Source organism: Neofelis nebulosa, chromosome 4, assembly GCF_028018385.1.
Source record: "Neofelis nebulosa isolate mNeoNeb1 chromosome 4, mNeoNeb1.pri, whole genome shotgun sequence".
Taxonomy (NCBI): Eukaryota; Metazoa; Chordata; class Mammalia; order Carnivora; family Felidae; genus Neofelis; species Neofelis nebulosa.
In genome coordinates this window covers 133,878,457-133,901,046 of record NC_080785.1, presented here as the reverse complement: position 1 = coordinate 133,901,046, position 22,590 = coordinate 133,878,457, and the positions used below count along the sequence as shown (strand labels likewise).

Below are 22,590 nucleotides of genomic sequence, written 5' to 3'. Positions count from 1 at the left end.
TTTCTTCAACATCCTGTTCTGATAATTGGTTTTAAATGAGTTGTATATTTGTTCATTTTCTTACTTGTATGCACTATCCAGAGCAGCTTGAATACTTCGGTTCTTTTCTTCAAGTTCATCCATGTCTACCTGAAGTCGGCCAAGATCCTTCTCTTGGCGTTCTACCACAGAATTTAGTTTTTTAATGTTTTCTCTATGTTGTTTCTCAACCTCTTCTTTGCCATCAAGGACCTATAAAACAGACAAAAGTATTTTTCAATTCATAACACCATGGTAAATAATTGTATTCCAGGAATCTTGAGTGTTACAGTAATGAAGAAAAATCTTAACTATCATCTATTAAATTGCTTGACAAATTCTTCCCATGATATATCCCAATAAATTATTCTAAATGTTTTATAAACCATGGCTAATTGTTCATATAGGAAGTAATAACAATATATATATTTAGATAATAGTTAATATTCACCTGTTTTAAATGTTGCAACTCTTCTTCTAGCTCTTTAACTTTTTTGTTCAGTTTTGCAATAATATTTTCATTTTCTTTGTCTTTAGCTCTTAATTTCTTAATAATGTTAGAATTATGCAGCTGCTGTTTTGAAAGTTTTTCTCCTAGCAATGGCAAAAAAAAAAAAAAATTTCAAATAATGATTCCTTAAGAATCTGGATAGTGTGTTGGATCTAACCAGTGACATAAAATGATAGAGTATTTTTTAAATCACAATATTATAACCAGAAACATTAAATTGATTTGGACAAGAACCATCAATAAATGCTAAAATTACTAGATGGAAGGGTGATAGGTAACAGAATATTCTTAGCCTTAAGAAATCATTCCCACAGGCAAACCATAAGAGACTCTTATATAACAGAGAACAAACTGAGGGTTGCTAGCAGGGAGGTAAATGGGGGGAAGAGCTAAATGGGTGATGGGCATTAAGGACAGCACTTGTGGGGATGAGCACTGGGTGTTATATGTAAGTAATGAATCACTGGGTTCTACTCCTGAAACCAATACTACAATGTATGTTAACTAACTTGAATTTAAATAAAAAAATTTTTTAAAATTCATTCCCACGTATTGCTTACGAATTACAAATGGAAAAATCTACTTGTAATACAATGGAGAAATCTGGTTATTACCATCTTAACCATTTAGTTAGTCACCAGTGATCTTTCTTACCAGAAATTTTATCTGAATCTAATCATGAGAAGGACAAATTCCTGAACACGGGGCATACTATAGGAAAACTGGCCTGGATTCTACGAAGTCTTTAAAGTCATGAAGAGAGACCTATCGCTAGACTGATGAAAGACCAAAAAGACATAATGGCCAAATGCAATACACAAACTTTGACTGGATCTTGGGGCAGGACAAATACCAGGTATAAAAGTCCTTTTTAGAGACAATGGGATGATAAAATATATGTTGGAGTATACTTCTGAATAAATACTGATTTTTTTAGGTATGGTTATGATGTTGTGTTTGTGAAGCAAAATGTACTTGCTACTGGGAAATGGAGCCTCATGAATTTAGGAGCGGACTACATATTCAATGCAATATCTAACAAAAGTCCAATGGCACATTTCACAAAGTTTTTTAAAAATCCTAAAATTCATATGGAACCACAGAAGACCTCAAATAGCCAAAGGAATCCTGAGCAAGAACAAAGCTGAAAGTATCATATTTCCTCATTTTAAGACATGATACAAAGCTAGAGTTATCAAAACAGTATGGTACTAGCATAAAAACAGTAGACCAGGGGTGCCTGGGTGGCTCGGTCGGTACAGCATCCGACTTCGGCTCAGGTCATGATCTCACGGTCCGTGAGTTTGAGCCCCGCATCGGGCTCTGTGCTGACAGCTCAGAGCCTGGAGCCCGTTTTGGATTCTGTGTCTCCCTCTCTCTCTCTGCCCCTCCCCTGTTCATGCTCTCTCTCTGTCTCAAAAATAAATAAACGTTAAAAAAAAAAAAACAAAAACATAGACCAGCAGAGCAAAACAGCCTAGAAAATCCACACAGAATTCAGAAATACATTTACAGCCAAGTGATCTTCAAAAAAGAGACCAAGAACACACTATGGGGAAAGGGAAGTCTCATCAATAAATTATACCAGGAAAACTGAATAATCATAGGCAGAATGAAATAGGACCACACACCAAATACAAAAGTCAACTCAAAATAAACACTTAATATACCTGAAAGTGTAAAATTACTAGGAAAAAAAAAATAGGGGAAAAAAACTGACATTGGTATTGGCAATGATTTTTTGGGTATGGATTCCAAAAGCATAGACTACAAAAGCAAAAATAGACAACTGGGATTACATCAAATTAAAAACTACTGCATAGCAAAGGAAACAAATCAACAGACTGAAGAGATAATCTGCAGAATGGAGGAAAATATTTGGAAGACATGTATTTGATAAGGGATTAATATCCAAAATAAACAAAGAACTCCAATAACTCAACAGCAAAAAACAAGCCAATTAAGAAATGGGTAAAAGATGTGAGGGGCTCCTGGGTGGCTCAGTCGGCTAAGTGTCTAGCTTCAGCTCAGGTCATGATCTCACGGTTGGTGAGTTCGAGCCCCACTGCGGGTCTGTGCTGACAGCTCAGAGCCTGGAGCATGCTTTGGATTCTGTGTCTCCTTCTCTCTCTCTGCCCCTCCCCCACTCACTCTCTGTCTCTCACAAATGAATAAACATTAAAAAAAAATTTCTTTTTAAAAAAAAAGATGTGAATAGACTTTCTCAAAAGAAGACAAAGAATGGCCAATAAGTATGCAAAAAGGTGCTCAATATCACTAATCATCAGAAAAATGCATATCAAAACTATATGAGATATCACCTCACAACTGTCAGGATACCTATTATCAACAAGACAAAAGATAAGAATTGGCAAGGATGTAGTGAAAAGGGAACCTTGGTATATACTATTGGCAGAAGTGTAAACTGGTACAGCCACTATGGAAAACAGCATGGAGATTCCCAAAAAATTAAAGATAGAACTACTATATGATCCAACAGTCCCACTTCTAGGTATACATCCAAAGGAAATAAAATCAGTACCTCAGAGATGTGCATTTCCATGTGTACTGCAGCATTATTCACAAAAGTCAAGTTATGCAAATAACCTAAGTGTCCATCAATGGATAAATGGATAAAGAAAATGTGGTGTGCACAGAAATGCAAAGAATTTTAAGAGAATACTATGATGATTATATATGTGAACTGGACAACCTAGAAAAAAAATGGATAAATTCCTAGAAACAATCTCCCAGAACTAAATCAGAAAGAACAAGAAAATTTGAACAGATCGATTACTAGTAACAAAATTGAATCAGTAATCAAGACTCCTCATCTCAAACAAAAGCCCAGGACCAGATGGCTTCACAGATGAATTCTACCATTTAAAGAAGAGTTAATACCTATTCTTCTCAAACTGGTCCACAAATAGAAAAAAAACTTTTTCCAATTTATCCTATAAGACTAGTATTGCCCTGACACCAAAACCAAAGTCCCTTAAAAAAAGAAAGACAAAGAGAGGCCAATATCCCTGATAAACACAGGTGTAAAAATACTCAACAAAATATTAGCAAACTGAATTCAACAATACATTAAAAGGATCATTCACCACGATCAAGTGAGATTTATTCCAAGGACACAAACGTGGTTCAATATTTGCAAATCAATCAACATGAAATATCACATTAATAAAAGGATAAAAACCATAAGTCAACTCAATAGAAGCAGAAAAAGCATTTTTATATAAAATACTGTATCTGGGCATGATAAAAATTTCAAAGTGGGCTAGAAGGGAACATAACATAATAAAGGCAACACAGAAAAAATTCTTAGCTTAACATCATATTTGATGGTAAAATACTGCAAGCTTTTAGTCTAAGACCAGGAAGAAGACAAAGATGTGCACTCTAACCTCTTTAATATGATATTGTAGTGAAGACCAACTACAGCAAATGGACAAGAAAGATAAATAAAAGGCACCCAAAGTAGTAAGGAAGAAGTAAAATTGTCACTATTTAGAGATGATATAATACCATAGCTAGAAAAGCCTGAAGACTCCATCCAAAGAACTATTAGAGCAAGTGAATTCAGTAAAATTGCAGGATACAAAATATACAGAAATCTGTTGCATTTCCATATGCTAATAATAAAGTAGTAGGAAGTACAATTAAGAAATAATCCCATTTACAAGTGCACCAATAAAATAAAATACTTAGGAATAAATTTAACCAAGAAAATCAAAGACCTATACTCTGATACTAATGAAAAAAATTGAAAACAACACAAATGGAGAGATATACCACGCTTATGAACTGGAAGAATTAATATTGTTAAAATGCCCACACTACCCAAAGCAATCTACAGATTCAATGCAATCCCTACCAAAATACCAAGAGCATTTTTCACACAACTAGAAGCAGTAAGCCTAAAATTTGTATGCAAACACAAAGACCCCAAATAGCCAAAGCAATCTTGAGAAAGAAAAACAAAGCTTGAAAGTATCATAATCCTAGATTACAGCTACAGTAATCAAAATAGTAGGATACTGGCACAAAAACAGACACATAGATCAATAAAACAGGATAGAGAGCCCAGAAATAAACCCATACTTATACGGTCAAATAACTGAGGACAAAGGAGGCAAGAATACATAATGGGGAAAAGATATTCTTTTCGTTAAGTGGTGTTGGGAAAACTGGACAGCTACATGAACAAGAATGAAACCGGACCACTTTCTTACACCATACACAAAAATAAATTCAAAATGGATTAAAGACCAAAATGTGAGATGTGAAATTATAAAACTCTTAAAAGAAAACATAGGCAGCAGGGCCCCTGGGTGGCTCAGTTGGTTAAGCATCCGACTTCGGTTAAACATCCGACTTCAGCTCAAGTCACGATCTCATGTTTCGTGGGTTCGAGTCCCACATTGGGTTCTGTGCTGACAGCTCAGAGACTGGAGCCTGCTTCGGATTCTGTGTCTCCTGCGCTCTCTGCCCCTACCCCGCACGCACACACACACTCCCTACTCTCTCTCTCTCAAAAATAAACAAACATTAAAAAAAAATTTTTTTTAAGAAAGAAAACACAGGCAGTAATCCCCTGAACATCAGCCTTAGAATATATTTATGAATATGTCTCCTCAGGCAAGAAAAACAAAAGCAAAAATAAACTATTGGGACTACAACAAAATAAAAACCTTTTGTACAGCGAAGGAAACCATCAACAAAACAAGAAGACAGTCTACTGAATTGAAGACATATTTTAATGACATAGCCAATAAGAGGTGAATGTCCAAAATATATAAAGAACTCATACAATTCAACCCTTCCCCCAAAAGCAATCTGATTAAAAAAATGGAAAAAGGACATGAATAAACATTTTTCCAAAGAAGATATATAAAGGGCCAACCGAAACGTAAAAAGGTCACTAACCATCACTAATCATCATTACTAATCATCAGGGAAATGCAAATGAAAACCACCATGAGATATTACCGCAAACGTCAGAATGGCTATTATCGAAAAGACAAGAAATTTTAAGTATTAAAAACTCCAGTAACATGGAGCTTCTCCAAAAATTTAAAAGCAGAAATACGATGTGTTCCAGCAATCCCCCTACAAGGTATCTATCCAAAGAAAAAGAAAACACTAATTCCAAGAAATATAATGCTCTACGTATATTGCAGCATTATTTACAACAGCCAAGATATGGAAACAATCTAAGCATACAATGATAAATGGACAAAGCAAATACGGTGTGTGTGTATATACACACATACATACAATGGAATACTACTCAGCCATAATAAAGAATGAGATTTTGGGGCGCCTGGGTGGCGCAGTCGGTTAAGCGTCCGACTTCAGCCAGGTCACGATCTCGCGGTCCGTGAGTTCGAGCCCCGCGTCAGGCTCTGGGCCGATGGCTCGGAGCCTGGAGCCTGTTTCCGATTCTGTGTCTCCCTCTCTCTCTGCCCCTCCCCCGTTCATGCTCTGTCTCTCTCTGTCCCAAAAATAAATAAAAAACGTTGAGAAAAAAAAAAAAAAAATGAGATTTTGCCGTTTGTGACAACATAGATGGACCTAGAAGGTATTATGCTAAGTGAAATAAATCAGAAAAAGAAAGGGATATACCATATGATTTCACTAATATGTGGAATCTAAAACACAAAACAAACAAGAAAATAAAAGCACACTCTTTTTTATTTATTTTTTTTTTTTAATTTTTTTTTTTCAACATTTTTAATTTATTTTTGGGACAGAGAGAGACAGAGCATGAACGGGGGAGGGGCAGAGAGAGAGGGAGACACAGAATCGGAAACAGGCTCCAGGCTCCGAGCCATCGGCCCAGAGCCTGACGCGGGGCTCGAACTCACGGACCGCGAGATCGTGACCTGGCTGAAGCCGGACGCTTAACCGACTGCGCCACCCAGGCGCCCCAAAAGCACACTCTTAAATACAGAAAGAAAATGGTGGTTGCCAAAGGTGACATGGGGAGAGTGTGAGGAGTGAAATAGGTGAAGAGGATTAAAAGGTGTAAATTTCCAGTTATAAAATAAGTCACAGGGATAAAAATTACAATACAGTATATATAGTCAATTATATAGTAATCATGTTGTATGGTGACTGTATTCATGGTGAGCACTGAATAATATACAGAATTTGTGAATCACTATGCAGCTTGTACCCCTGGAATATAACATTGTATGCAATTATACTTCAATAAAAAATACTGTATATACAAATGTGTAATTTATTTTTGCTATCTAAAATTGTGAATATTTTCCCAATTCATTGAAAATTCTAAAAAAGAAGGGGTGTCTGGATGGCTCAGTTGGTTAAGCATCCAACTTCAGCTCTGGTCATGATCTCATGGTTTGTAGGCTCGAGCCCCACATCGGGTTCTATGCTGACAGCTCGGAGCCTGGAGCCTGCTTTAGATTCTGTGTCTCCCTCTCTCTCTGCTCCTCCCCCACTGTACTCTGTCTCTCTCTCAAAAATAAATAAACACTAAAAAAATTTAAAAATTTTTAAAAAAGAAAGAAGTAGCATGCTATATATTATTTAGCCTTGAAAAAGGAAATCCTGCCATTTGTAAGAACATGGATGAACCTGGAGGCTGAAATAAGTCAGATTCAGATACTAAATACATGATCTCACTCTGATGTGGAATATAAAAAAGTTGAATTTATAGAAGTACAGAGCACAATGCTAGTTACCAGGGGAAATATGGAGATAAAGGGGACCAAGTTTCAGTTACAGAGGTAAGTTCTTCAGACATAATGTAAAAAATGTAAAAAAAAAAAAAAAAAAAGTTAAGTACATGAGGTGATTGATATGTTAATTAGCTTGACTGTGGTAAACATTTCACAATATATATGTTATCCAAAAAAAATCACATTGTGCACCTTAAATATATACAATTTTTATTAGCCAATTATACCTCAATAAAACTGAGGAAAAAAAGAATTTATGAGTGGACTCATATCTGTCGCCTACATTCAAATGCTTTGGCAAAAGGGAAGTATATGTGTGTGCAGAAAGCTATGAATCAGGTGTGCCCAGATGTTAATAAATGACGAAGTGAAGTAATAATGTAATCTGTTATTTACTATAGTGTGCTTTCAGCTTTGAGTCTTTCAGCTTTTTAGCTGTGAATTTAAAAATACTTCTGGAAGATACAGAAGCAGTGAATAAATGATCCCATATGAAATCATTCTATTTTCAGTATAAAGAATTTCATTAAGCAAAAGAAAACATCAACCCACCGCCTCACTAAATTAATAAAACCCAAACAGTGACATCTGATAGAAATATTTTTATTTTTTTATTTTTTTAGAGATTTAGAGAGAGAGAGAGAAAACAAACAGGGGAGGGTGTGGAAGAAAGAGAATCTTAAGCAGGCTCCATGATCAACATAGAGCCCAACGCAGGACTCAATCCCACAAACCTAAGATCATGACCTGAGCTGAAATCAAGAGTCAGACTCAACCAACTGAGCCACCCAAATGCCCCTTGATATAAATATTTAAGATAATTTTTTAAAATTATGAAACCATGCACACAGCCTTTCCCTCAATCTCTAGTGCTGTAATAAAGGCAGTTCATGACCTCAAGATGATTTGACATAATGATTATGTGATTTATCAATTCTCCATTTTCTATTGTAGTGCTTAGACTGTGTTTTACAATTATCTGAGTACTTTTAGTTCCTTTTCACTGAACTGTAAGCTCCTAAAGGATAGGGAGCATGTCAAATGTATTACTATACTAAATATAGTATCTGACACACTGTTAAATATTAGTTGAATAAATGAAAAATAAAAACTGGATAAAACTAATTTTTTGAAATGAAGTGATTGTTCCATGTTGTTTACAAGCCCTCTGGAAACCCTCTTTTTTTTTTTTTTTTTTAATTTTTTTTTTTAACGTTTATTTATTTTTGAGACAGAGAGAGACAGAGCATGAACGGGGGAGGGTCAGAGAGAGAGGGAGACACAGAATCTGAAACAGGCTCCAGGCTCTGAGCTGTCAGCACAGAGCCCGACACGGGGCTCGAACTCACGGACCGTGAGATCATGACCTGAGCTGAGGTCGGCCGCTTAACCGACTGAGCCACCCAGATGCCCCCTGGAAACCCTCTTAAGTTCAATGATTTAAGTACAGAAATGTTCATCACACCATTTACAATATTAACATTTTAGAAATAAATACACAATATGAGGAAAACAGTAAAATAAATAGTGGTATATATAGCCATATAATGGACTTCAAACTTTTTTTTTTTTTTTAAGTTTATTTGAGGGAGAGAAAGGGGCAGAGAGAGGAGAGAAAGAATCCCAAGCAGGGTTTGCACTATCAGTGTGGAACCCGACACAAGGCTCGAATTCACAAACTATGAGATCATGACCTGAGCCAAAGTGAAGAGTGGGATGCTTAACCAACTGAACCACCCAGGTGCCCCTAGAAGGGACTTTAATACGGTCATTAATAATGCTAGCAAAATTATTTAGTAGCAAGGGAATTGTAAAAGAAGGAAAATTACAAATAAAGTATGTGACCTTAATTATGCTTAACAATGTATTAAAAATGCACTAAAAAAGGACTAGAAGAAATTAACAGTTTCTTGTAAAAGTCGATTAGGATGTATTTTTTCTTCCTACACCTACCAAAACTTAAAAAATTTCTGCAAGTAGCAAGTCTAATTTTACAACTAGGAAAATTTTAATTAAGAGGAGAAGAGGGGTGCCTGGGTGGCTCTGTAGGTTGAGTCTACAACTCTTGGTTTAGGCTCAGGTCATGATCTTGCAGCTTCGTGGGATGGAGTCACGCATGGGACTCTGTGCTGGCAGCATGGAGCCTACTTGGGTTTTGCTTGCGCACGCGCTCTCTCTCTCTGCCCCTCCCTCACTTGCACTGTCTCTCTCTCTCTCTCTCTCTCTCAGAAATAAAATACGAATATATAAATTAAAGAGGAAAAAAAATTCATTTAATCCCCTTTTCAAAAACTACCTCTTTCCTATGAAATTACATAAAGAAATTAGTCCAGTGTCAATTTGTAATAACTTATCTAATGAAAAATATTTATTTCTATAACCCTGCTAATAAGTTTTTTCATAGAGTACTTAATAACTGAAAAATTAAAATAAGAATATAATGAAAAATTCACTATCAAATGCCCAAATAATATGATGATACCAGAGAGTACCCAAGCTAGAGATTGAGATACTATATAAACTCCAAAATAATAACCTCAAATATCTTGGTTTAAATGACAGGCTGTAAAATCTGTTAAAAACTTTTTTATGGAAGCACAAACATTTATTTTTCAGCAAGTTATTTTAGCAAGTACGTGTATGTAGTATAAAAGGCTACATGCAAATGTCTCTGCCTCTATACATATTACTCCCCAGTTTTCCATAAATTATCACCTACCATTTCTGAGGTTTAAGCACAAAGCCTTCTTGCTTCCAATATTTTTTACTGGGAAGCAGTAGCTAATCATGTGGCAAGCATTTTTCCTGTGTTGACAGTATTTTTCATAATCAACTAAATATTTTACATACCTTCTTCCATTAACCCTCGGATCTGCTCATCTTTCTCTTTCAAAAGTTCTGAAGTTTCACTACTATTTAATCTAGTAGCAAGTTCTTCTTTTATACTTTTGATTTCCTAATTAAAAAAAAAAAAAAAAAAGGAATGTGAATACCATAACGAATTACTTTCATTCTGGGCATGTTCTTCAATTTTTTCCATATTCAAAGTCAATAATCAAATTCTCAATAAAGATCCTTAAGTTGTATTGTTAACCTGTGTTTACTACCTCGGTTAATTAAGTAAACAGCTTTGAAACAACATAAAAAACCTGAATTCAGAAATAAAGAGGTTTTAATATGGTAATACAAGTATACACATTTTCTTCAGATCAAGTATTTTATTTGGAACATTTCAAACAATACATGTCTCCATTTTTCATTTTATTCCCATTCCTCATCTAAAACTTGCTGCACTTGCTAGTGCATTGTGAAATGAATAAAAGCATGATTATAGAAGGTTCAGTCTACTTTAATAAAGCAGAGATTCAGCAGAAATATGTCAAGACAGTTATCCTTTAAAACCACAATGGAGAAGTATGGTGATGTGAAAAGTGCTCAGGATTTAAAATTTGGTTTTAAGCAATGATCTGGAAGAACAGCTAAAAACAACTAACATCAGGTATTTAAACTATGCTTTGTATCCATTATAATTTTATTTTCACAACAATCCTATGAAGGAGGTACTTTAACTACACAATTAAAGACTGAATAAACTTTGAAGGTCAGAGACCTACCAAGTGATGGGAGTTTAACTTGAAAACCAGGTTTATGAGTACCCAAAGCCCATACACTGAGCCATCCACAACATTACTCTGCATCTTCCAACTGTCAAAACTTGATTCATCCATCAAGGCCCAATAAGACCATCCTGCCTTCCATGAAACTTTCCTCAATTCCCCTGGTCAGAATTCATCCTCTATGATACCATTCCAAACTGCTTATTCGTCTTGATCTGTAATTTACTTCATTCTGCCTTGTACTATATAGGTGTTGACATTATCTATCTTCCATCACTAGAAAAGCAAACTCTTAAGGTTAATCCAATTTGCTTTGAATTTCCTGTGGATCCCAACTTCGTATGTACTAGTACACATAAAAAAACTTAGGGTCCAAGCTTTTTCCACCTATAGTTAATAATTTGGGTCTATTTTAGATCTATAATTCAAATTACATTACAGAAAATAAACATTACATTACTTAAAATCTAATTTCTCAATTAAACTTGTCCAGACGGAATATAGTAGGGACAAGAAGAGGTAAACTGGTTAGGTAGTCTGAGGTTATTGTTAGTGTCTGAAATGAGCTAGCTAATTAAAGCAAACAAGCAAAGGAAGTATATGACTTATTTCTCCTCTTTAACAGTATACCAAAAAATAAAGATTAACATTAACACTGGTCAAGAAGACCAACCTAACCGAGAAGGGCAAATGCTGAGAGACGTTATTAATAATAGTTTAGATAGAATTACTAACCTTAGTTGGTTACCAATTTCTGAAATACCCAATTGCTACAAATTATAAGAATTAGAACAATGGTTCCCAACCAGGAGTGATCTTGCTCCCAAGGGGACATTTGGCAATGTCTGCCAACATTTTTAATTATCACAACTCGAGGAATGGGGTGGTGGGTGCAGAGTGGGAGATAGGGAGATAACGCTGACAGTGGTGTCTTGTAGGTAGGGGCCCAGATAGTGGTAAACATCTCACAATGCAGAGTACAATCCCATACAACATAAAATTATGCAGCCCAAAATGTGAAACGTGCTAAGAAATCCTATATTAGAATAAATCAATGTTATGTCTCACAAGACTTGCTAACGATGACAATATTTTATTTTACTTAAATGTTTGTTTATTTTGAGAGAGACAGAGAGCAAGCAGGGGAGGAGGAGAGAGACAGGGAGAAAGAGAATCTCAAGCAGGCCTCACACCATCAGTGTGGAGCATGATGAGGGGCTTGAACTCACAATCCTGTGAGATCATGACCTGAGCCAAAATCAGGAGTCAGGCGTTTAACCAACTGAGCCGCTCAAGTGACCCTACAATTTTTTATTTTAAAATCACTCTGACTTGAAAAGGTATATATAATATGTTTGAAGTGGCTGGAAAGTAACAAATGAAGGTAATAATACTTCAAAAAAATGTATACAGTGTCACTTAGATCTTTTTAAAGTTTATTTTATTTATTTATTTATTTATTTATTTATTTATTTATTTATTTATTTATTTAGTATGAGTGGAAGAGGTGGAGGGAGAGACAGGGGGAGAGAATCCCAAGCTCAGCACAGAGCCTCACGTGGGACTGGAACTCACAAACCATGCAATCATGACCTGAACAGAAACCAAGAGTCAGAGGCTTAAGCCACCCAGGCGCCCCAAGTGCCATTTAGATTTAATTGTTATTTATTTTGACAAAATTTTCATTTATGAAACTACTCTAATGATCCTTGCTATGTATCTTACAAGGACTTATAGATAAATTATACAAATATATGCTTAGTTTTTTTTTTAAGTTTCAAAAATCTAAGTCTAAAGGTATTAAATAAAAGTTTATAATTTAAGTGTTAATATACTATATGGTATCCTTTTTATTTTTGAGAAAGAGAGAAAGAGTTGTTTGAGAGAGCACACAAGTGGGGGAGAGGGGCAGAGGGAGAGAATCTTAAGCAGGCTCCACGCCCAGCACAGGGCCCCACGTGGGGCTCCATCTGATGACCCTGAGTTCATGACCTGAGCTGAAATCAAGAGTCAGAAGTTCAACCAACTGAGCCACCCAGGCGCCCCTACTGTATGGTATCCTTTAATCTTACTTTTTTTCCATACCAAAATATTATGAATACATTCCTCAAAATCTATGTCTGTATAGAACTTAAGTAATATTATTTTTAATTTCCATTACCTTTTTAGCAGCATCTCTCTCTTTACAGGCTAGCTGAACTTTCTTTTCTGCTTCTGCAATTCTTTGAGTAAATTCATCTTTCAAGGAAGAAATGCTGCTGCTTTCTTCTTTTACTCTAAACATTTCACTAAATTAAAAATAACAGGGAGAGGTACTTGTTTACATGTTCCGAGGGTAACAAGAGGAGTTCAGCTTGCAAAAGGAAAATAACATTGTCTTCAACACATAACTTACTAAAATTGGTTAGTTTTATGCCTGTTAACATTTAAAAGAAAAATTACAGGCTTAATTTATTTTAAAACACCTCAATGACAACCAATTAGAAATCGAAAATGTCACCCCTATTTGGTGTATAAAAATAACAGTAAAATATTTAAATTTTGAATCTGTGTTACATTTTATGAATCACCTCCTTAAAGGAAACAAATATTGTCGGGGTTTTTTTTTTGATATCATAGTTTTCTTTAAATATATGTTTTAAATATCTAATAACTAAAAGGAAAAAGGTTTTTTGTTTTGTTTTGTTTTTGCAAAACACCTCTCTTCAAATGCCAAAGGTAATATGGTACAGATAATTTGAGGAAAAAATCTCTACATTTATAACTGAAATGCTATTCCATTTTCAATTATTGTAAACAAGTTAGATTTTAGACATTTTAGTTTTAAAAAAATTCTTAAATAATAACCATTTGGGCCTCTACAAAACATACAATTATTGACATTTGTAAAATACTTACTCTTTCAGATTATCATAGGCTTCTTCTAGAAGTGCTTTTTCTTTACTAAGAGATAATAACTGAGCCTCCCTTTTATCCAGTTTCTCATTCAGAAATTCGACTCTCTGAATAAGAAGAATACACAAAGTCAAACATTTAACTGAAAAGACCATTTTTACATGCAGGTGATGAATTGTAAAGGTAATCTAATCAATATAGAAACTAAAACAGCATTACCTCATAAAAAGACTTAGCAACAATGAGAACATAGTGGATTCAGAACAAGAACTCATACATAGCTGGTAGAAGAGTATAAATCAGTACAACCACATAGTTGGTGGGAGTATAAATTAGTAAACCACTTTAATATCTAGTTGAAAATCTACACACCATTGAATGCAGAAAATTATTTTAGATATACTTTAGAGGAGAAAACTCCTGCATCACTATACAAGGATATTTACAGCAGTTTGTTATAGTAAAATCTAAAAAAAGGTGTGCATGTCCAACAAAAGCGGAATGGAGACCAAGAAAATTTTTAAAAAGATCACAGGGGCTTCAAAGCCTTTAGTAATATCCTGTATCTTCACTGGGTAGTAGATACGCAAGTGTCCCTTTTTCCATATTATTCTTTAATCCAAATATGTAGCATGTAACTATTTTTAGTATGATACATTGCATTCAAAAAATAAAAACATTTAAAAAAAATTCATATGCATGTAACTTTAAAATCTCCAGGATGTATCAGTATAAAGCTAAACAAAAAGGAAGGATAACAGTATCTTACTCCTTAGGCCTTGCTGAAGCAGTGAAAAACTTGTGTATGAGGGGAGGAATGATGCTGTTTGCACTTAAAAAAAAAAAAAAGTCTTACCTGATTGAGGTTTAGATTAATTTAGATATCACTTACCTTCTGAAAGTAGCTCAAAAATATCTTATTGATACGAAACAGTGCTGATTTCAGCAATTCAAAGTGCTATTTATTATAGCTATAGCATGGCATTTTTGTGTGTGTGAATAATATTAAACCTAGGTAACAGAATCTGGAACTTTTTTTTTTTTTTTTTACATTAAATAATTCAATACATGGCACTTACAGGACATTTCTTCAAGACATCCTATATCTCAGAGGAGTCTATTAAAGATGCCAAATCCAACTCAATTTCTATATCTAAAAATCATAGGAAAAATCAAAACCGTGACTTAATGTTAAAGAATTTACACCACTTTCCTTTTATATGTATTAGATAGAAGCAATTTGTCATTCCTAAGCAATGCCTTTGTTCTTGGACATTTCCCATTCTTATTCATGTTAAGAGAGCTAGCAGGGAAACATCAAAATAACATAAAAGAGAAAACAAACAAGTAATTAATAACAACAGAAACACATCAATAATTAAAGACTAAATTTTTCATTTAAGATTTGCTACAAATAATGTGAACATGCAAAACATATTTTGACATAAAAAACCCATATAGTGTTTATGTTCGTTTCAGCACCTTTACCTGCAAAGGCTTTGAAGACGTATGTTACCATAAGCCAATCCTTTGCAAAATGACAAATGAGCACAGCATACAAAAACTGTAAGGTGAAAGGACTCAAAAGTAACGACGCGAGATAACCTTTTCATTCTTAGTTATGCTGAAATATCAACTTATGTTATCACAGATGTCTCAGAGGAATTTCAAGTAATTTAATATCAATAATTCAATTTTAAAATCCTTAATGCCACACCTAAAGGCCAAAATGCTTGTCTTTTTTAATCAGCACAAATCACTATGCAATATGGAATGTTAAAAATAAACAATGAAAATATAAATAAATAAACAATGATTTCATTTCTGAAAAGCATATCCAAAAATCCCCTTGCAGTTTCTAGATTTACCTTGCAAACATCTTCCTTCTCAGAATGTGCTTCTGGCTTACTTTCAGCAGTTTCGTGCGGCTCGGCCACTTTGTCTGAGACAGTATGTCCTTCACTTACTGGTGTAGAAGAAACCAAGATATCAGGCTGTTCACAATTAACAGGTGTTGCACTTCGTCCACTTTCTTCCATTTCCGTTTCTTCAGTGGGTATAATTAATGTTTCATTTACTTCTTCTTCAGATTTTCCTTCAACAGATTCAATTACTTTAGTCTTTGGAGTTGAAGGATTAACTATAATAGGTACTAAAGCATATCCCTTGCCTGACAGTTCATCATCTGAATTGATTTCACTTACACTACGACTATCTAATGACTGCACACTAAACGAGTCTATTCTTTCAAAAGCATCAGATGAACAGCAACTCTCAGTGAGTTTCTGGAAATCATCTAAACGATTATATTCAGGACAAGCAGATGCTGAGAGAAGCTGAAAAGATGTCTGCATCAAGTGAAGACTTGATTTTGAATCTGTAGTCTCTTGTCTCGAACTTGCTGAGCTCTCACTTATTACACTTTCATGATCTAAGACTTCAATGTCACTGGTGGTAGAAGTACCAGACGAGAAGGTACTAACTGGAGGAGAAGGTGTGTTACTCTGTCTGTCTTCATGTTTTTGTTCCTTAGGTTCCAAAACCACGTCCTTTGTTTCTGCAGTCGACATATTAGGTACGTTTTCCCTAGTTGTTTTCACATTAATTACATTTTCGGATACCTTCAAACGTACAGTTGATACCTTCATATCAGATTCTTTATTAACAGTTTCTTCATGCTTGCCCTCAGTTTTTGGCGACAGAGTATCTACTGCCAGAGTTTCCCCTGATACACATGGAGTAGAGTCTTTCACTTTTGACTCAGTTGTTTCCGAGGTTCTTGACTGTCCAGTGGGCAAGGATTCCTGTAAAGTGCTTTTTACTTCTTCTTCTGGTCGTTGTGATTTAGCTGGTGGTTTTGATACCACTGGACTCTTCTGAATGGTCTGGACATCCGTTGAAGAGAGAAAGGCACTGAAGAAATTTTCAGATTCATCGACCACAGTTCTCCGAACTGGCTTTGTTATTGCTTTAGGAGAGGCTACAGGCTGACTCTGAGGTTCACTGTTTGATTTTAACCCCCAGGTTGAAGTATCCCATCCTCCACTGACAGGGGGACTTATTCCTTTGACGACAAAAAAAAAAAAAAAAATATATATATATATATATATATATACACACACACACACATATATGTTACAAAAGAAAAAATATATTCGTTTTATGTTAATATTACAATCGTCGTAAGTCAATACACAGTTTAAAAACAAGAAACCTATAGAATACGACCTATAACTTGCACCTATTAGGCTACCTGCTTATTATATGATTAATTAGTTCACTGTTGAACTTTAGGCCTTAAAGAAGAAAACTGGTACGGATCTGTCCAAACTAGGAACCAGGAACAAAGGTAAGAGATCAAAATGGGCCTGGCCTACCAGAAGCAAATATGTTACTCCCTCCCACAACAAATTAAGAAAGTAATGGTGTATGTTACATAACACGCTCAGTCTAAGATACACATCTCACAACATGTTGTGATGCATCTCACAACAAGAGGCAGTACCCTCACTTACAGATCGTGTGCAGTCATAGCAAACTAACCTGACCTTCTGTTCAGTTTCTTAGTAATTATTCTCGTCATAATATCAGTAATAAAACATAGTTACGAGCCAGAAAGAGGGTAACACTCAAAAACTGAACCCAACATACTGGAAACAAATGTCCTTTTCCAAAGATCAAAGTAAACTGATGGGAACAGTAACTTCTAAAGGACACATTCATTTTCATGCACTTAATGACAAGTTCATTCTCCAAGAGTCATAATCCAAACCCACTCTATGAGAAAGTTTTGTTCCCTTCCTAAATTACAAATTATGTCAGCAATTAGAAGGTCATATGAAATTCACGGGTGCCTGGCTGGCTCAGTTACTGGAGCATGTACCTCTTGGCCTCAAGGTTGTGGGTTCAAGCTCCATGTTGGGTAGAGATTACTTAAAAATAAAATCTAGGGGCACCTGGGTGGCTCATTCAGTTGAGCATCTGACTTCGGCTTGGGTCATGATCCAGCAGTATGTGAGTTCTAGCCCCACGTCGGGCTCTGTGCTGACAGCTCAGAACCTGGAGCCTCCTTCGCATTCTGTGTCTCCTCCTCTCCCTGCCCCTCCCATGCTCAAGCTCTGTCTCTGTCTCTCAATAATAAATAAACATTAAAAAAAATTTTTTAACAAAATAAAATATAAAATTTCAAAAAAGTGCTATAAATTTCAAAGATGGGCATTTTTTAAGAATTATTATGTTTTTATACCGATGGTAGTTTACACTAGGCCTTTTTCAAAACACCAAAGAGAAAATAACTATTTTCCGGGTAAAAAAGGTAATTCAGTCACAGAAACACATGATACTAAAAAACCCAATGATAAAAAAAAAAATGGCCTATTTGCTAAAATATTAAAGCATTTCTTTAAAAAAAAAATTTCCTTTTCTAAACTCAAAAGTGGCTGAGCAGAATCATCACAAATTCTGCACAATTACGTAGATAGGGACGGGAGCACCTGGTTAGCTCAGTCAGTTAAGCCTCTGACTGTTCATCTCAGCTCAGGTCTTGATTTCAGGGTCCTGAGTTCAAGCGCAGTGTTGGGCTTCATGCCCAGAGTGAAGGCTACTTTAACAAAAGCAAACAAACAAACAAGTTGGTGGGGCGAGAACAAGCACCTAAAAGCTCCTAAAAACTACCTAGCCCTCTATTAAAGTCTATTCTATAATATGACTTGAGAAGTATGTAGAACACTTTGGTTTGGGGGCACAGTTGTGTTATCTATTGGTTCAGTATATAAAAACAATGAGAGGGGCGCCTGGGTGGCGCAGTCGGTTAAGCGTCCGACTTCAGCCAGGTCACGATCTCGCGGTCCCTGAGTTCGAGCCCCGCGTCAGGCTCTGGGCTGATGGCTCGGAGCCTGGAGCCTGTTTCCGATTCTGTGTCTCCCTCTCTCTCTGCCCCTCCCCCGTTCATGCTCTGTCTCTCTCTGTCCCAAAAATAAATAAAAAATGTTGAAAAAAAAAAAATGAGAAAAGGAGAAAACCAGAAGAACAAATGAACAAGCAAGATTAAGTCCGCTAATTAGCTGAATTTAGCAGGTCTCCTTAATGAATGACAGAAGTCAAATGTCCCTCTTGAAGAAACTGAAGAATGTTTTACACAAATCCCAAGGTTATGTGATAACTCCCTCAACTGCTCCATTCTAAAGGCTGGTCACCTTCGAGGGAGGCAATGTAGAACATAGGCAATCAATAAATACTCAGTAAGTAAATATTTCATTAATCTGTCTATTCTGGATAAACTCTCTTAAAAAAATTATATACATGACTCAAGCCCCAAACTTCAAAAAACGAGCATCCTTATGTTTAAAATTTATATGCTGTCTCCTCTAGGTTTAGTAATTCAAAATGTGGGGTATCTAAGAAAAAGGAAGCTCAGCTACTCCCATAAGGTCACCATAGCATCTTGTAAAAAGTACTAAGATCCTGACACACAGGCCTGGGCCAAAAATATCTTAAAATGAAGTACCTCAAACTTAGGTCCTTTTCAAAGATGTAAAATTTAAAACAAGAAACCAGACAGAAGTAGTCAAGAATAACTTCCTTCTTTTTTGCACACAGATTCAGAGCTCCCAAATAGACAAATTTTTACCCCTCGCACTAAAATGCTCAACTGTTTCCTTAGGCTTAGAGCCAAAGCAAGTAAAGATCCCTGAAAAGATCGGGCTCCAGGAAACCGCCAGAGAGAGACGCAGCTCTCTGAAAACACAACGTGATGCAACCCCAAACTCCTGGGCCGGGTTCCACGGGTGGTATCTCCAACATATTCCACCCCTCACCTGCGGGATGGCCCAGAGGAAGTTACTCGGCCTCGATTTCCCCTTCTGTAAAACGGCGACAACAAGGAACCTAACTCGAGGAGCTGTCTGGGAGATGAGAAAGCCATAAAAAAGCACATTCCAAGCTGCCGAGCACGGAGCGCTCGTTAAGCGTTGGGCACGGTGCCTCCCGTCCCTGCTGATTTCCTACACGTCGCGGCTCCCCAGTGCCCGGAGCGCGGAACAATCCCAGTTTTCTGGACTGCTCGTGCTTGCAGCTAGCTACGTCGAACGAGGGCGGAGAACAAGCCCAACAAATCGCCACCCGCGCCTCCGAGGCCGGCAGGACCCGCACCCGGGGCCCCAGGCACGGAAGAACCGGGGCTGGGATCTCCCTCCGGAAAACAACAAAGACCCACTTGGAGGCAAACGAGCATTCGTGGACGGGCTAGGGAGAGAGAACTCGCTCAGAACGCCGTCAGCGGGGAAGGAGAGCTGCCTACACCTCTTCGTCCGTTCGCCTGCCACAGGAGAAATGCCTCCGCGAGCCCAGGCCCCCCGGGACCCCCCGCCCCTCTCTCCCTTACCCGGCTCTCCGTACGGAATGGTCTCGGCCCAGGCGCTCGGCTCCTCTTCCTGGATATCCAGGACCCTGTCGATAGACTTCTGGGCCTGGGACAGGGCCTGCTTCGCGAAGCTGGAAAGCTGGGAGGCGTTGAACCAACTCATCTCCCCTCCTCAGCCGGCAGTGGCGGCGGCAGCACCAAGCGGGAAGGCGGAGGGCCAGGCCGAGCAGCCTGAGGCCCGGGGAGGGGTGCTGCGGAACGGCCTCGCCCCCTTCCTCAAACGGCGGGCCCGGTCAGCGGCGGGCCATGACTCTGACAATCCCCCCCGAGCCCGGGATGTTACCCTCGGCCCTTCGCGCACAGCTGAGACGAAAAGGCCCAAGCCGCGCATGCGCGGGCTCCTTCCACGTACACAACCACCAAATCCGGGAGCCCAGAGTTCCGTCAATAGACGGAAGAAAAAGAGGAACTTAGACGTCACATCCGGTACCCAAAGCTTCCCTTTAGTTACGGAGAACGCGGAACTATTTCTGTTGATAGTGCTTACGAGCGTAAGGCGCAAATCCTAAGCCCCCAGCAGCTCTGTGGCTGCTAGCAGAGGTAGCTTCTTACGGGAGGAAATGCTACTTTTCACGTGGCTTCACTCCTAGAAAATAGCTCAGGTACTAAAAGCGTCTTGCCAGTAAGGGTTGCAAACAGAGGCTCCTGAGTGGCTCAGTAGGTTGAGCAACCAACTTCTGTTCAGGTCATGATCTCTAGGCTAGTGGGTTCCAGATCTGCCCGGGGCGCTGTGCTGACATTTCAGAGCCTGGAGCCCGCTTTGGATTCTGTATCTCCCTCTCTCTCTCTGTCCCTCCCCCGCTTGCGCTGTCTCTCAAGAATGAATAAACCGTTAAAAAAAGAAAAAAAAACTGCAAACAAAACTTTGGCTCTCGCCTTTCTATTAGCGTTTTGTCACAGATATTTAATCAGTCCTGTGTTAAACTGGACCTGAGAAACACTGGGTTTGGGTTTGCCTGAAAATACTGGATTTTGTATAAAAGGCCTGGTCCAGCCCACGTGATGACCTAAGTAAAAAGCTATCATCTGAAGGTGTTACAAGTCTGAATTTCTGAGGCACAACTTCCCCTTCACAAGTACGCACTTCGCCCCATTCAAAACAAACCTGAAAAGCACTAAAACTATTACTCTATTAACGTGTGTTGTGCATACTATTTAAAATACAACTTTTTCTGCATTCACTCTTCAAACATTTCGTTATGAGAAAAAATGAAACTGGTGGCCTACCTAATCCGGTCAGTGGCTAAGGGATTTAGACTCCATAATGTTAAACGCAAAATTCTGTCAACATTTGAAGCCAGATTCCATACAAAAATTCCGATTTCCAGATGACTTTGAAAAATATGGATACCAAGAGTGAACAGTCAGCTGAGGTACTTGCCACTTTACAAAAGTAATTTTCACTCCAATTTGCCACAAATCTATTAAACCTCTTCTATCTCCCTGCTGTGGTTATTTAGGTTTCCAGCCTTTATTTTATCCCATTGCAAGCAACTATGTCCTAAAGCCATTTTTTTTAATTTAAAACAAAATTAAACTTTGCCCTTGAAAAGTTATTTATGATTTTCCAATAGTTTCATCTAACCAGTAAAAATTTACATGTTAAAACTCGTAATATTTAGTGATCTACACAAGTAGTACTAAATAATTCAGGTAACTAACTTAAAACAGCTTAAACAAGTAGACTGAGAAGGAGGTTGGGGGCAGACTGGTGTTGGAATCGCTGTTCCAAGATTTCGAATTGTACAATTTGGGATAAATGATGTAAACTTTCTAAAAGGATTGAGCTCTCTGATGTAGATATTAACACCTTCTCACACAAGGCTACTCTGAGAATTATTAGAGCACCCGTGTAAAGGAGGTGCTAAATGTTAGTCCCTTCATATTCCGAAATTCAAACTTTATCTGTAACTTTCTAAATTTTAAAAAAAATGTTTATTTCTGCCAGCACAGAGCCCGATGTGGGGCTCAAACTCAGGAACCTTGAGATCATGACCTGAGCCGAAATTAGATGCTTTAACTGACTGAGCCACCCAAGTACCCCTGAATCTGTAACTTTTTAAGTACCTACAACTATGTATCTCATTATATGATTTTATAATGAAACAAACGTTGGTATGGAGCTAAAAAGAATAAATAAAAATTTAACCTAGTGACATGTAATCATAAAGCTTTTGAAAAGAACACTGCCATCTAAATGAAAAACACATAGTGCATGTTCCCACATTGAGACACTAAAACTAATTTTTCAATACTTACACTTAATTTTGTCTAAAGGCTTAATCTTTTAGGGAAGAAAAGGGCATTTTAAGGACAATATAAAAAGATTCCATTTCATTATTATGTGAGAGCAAATTAAATCAGTAGCTATTTCTTGTGGTACCATAAAAGTTTTGTATTAGTAATCCTGCTACA

The 22,590-nt window shown here is 37.1% G+C and overlaps 1 protein-coding gene across 1 annotated transcript in view; it reads right to left on the bottom strand.

Annotated features, from left to right (window-relative positions):
• Positions 1–20,479, bottom strand: part of TMF1 (TATA element modulatory factor 1) — a 37,198-nt gene extending 16,719 nt beyond the window's left edge. The window contains exons 1-7 of the mRNA XM_058726220.1: positions 20,137–20,479; positions 15,623–16,818; positions 13,758–13,861; positions 13,021–13,147; positions 10,093–10,198; positions 470–612; positions 65–231 (exon numbers count right to left, since the gene is read on the bottom strand). Of these exons, the coding sequence (XP_058582203.1) occupies positions 65–231; positions 470–612; positions 10,093–10,198; positions 13,021–13,147; positions 13,758–13,861; positions 15,623–16,818; positions 20,137–20,278 (1,985 nt within the window). The 5' untranslated portion in view covers positions 20,279–20,479. The remainder of the gene's footprint in view (positions 1–64; positions 232–469; positions 613–10,092; positions 10,199–13,020; positions 13,148–13,757; positions 13,862–15,622; positions 16,819–20,136) is intronic.
• Between the last annotated feature and the right edge of the window lie 2,111 nt (positions 20,480–22,590).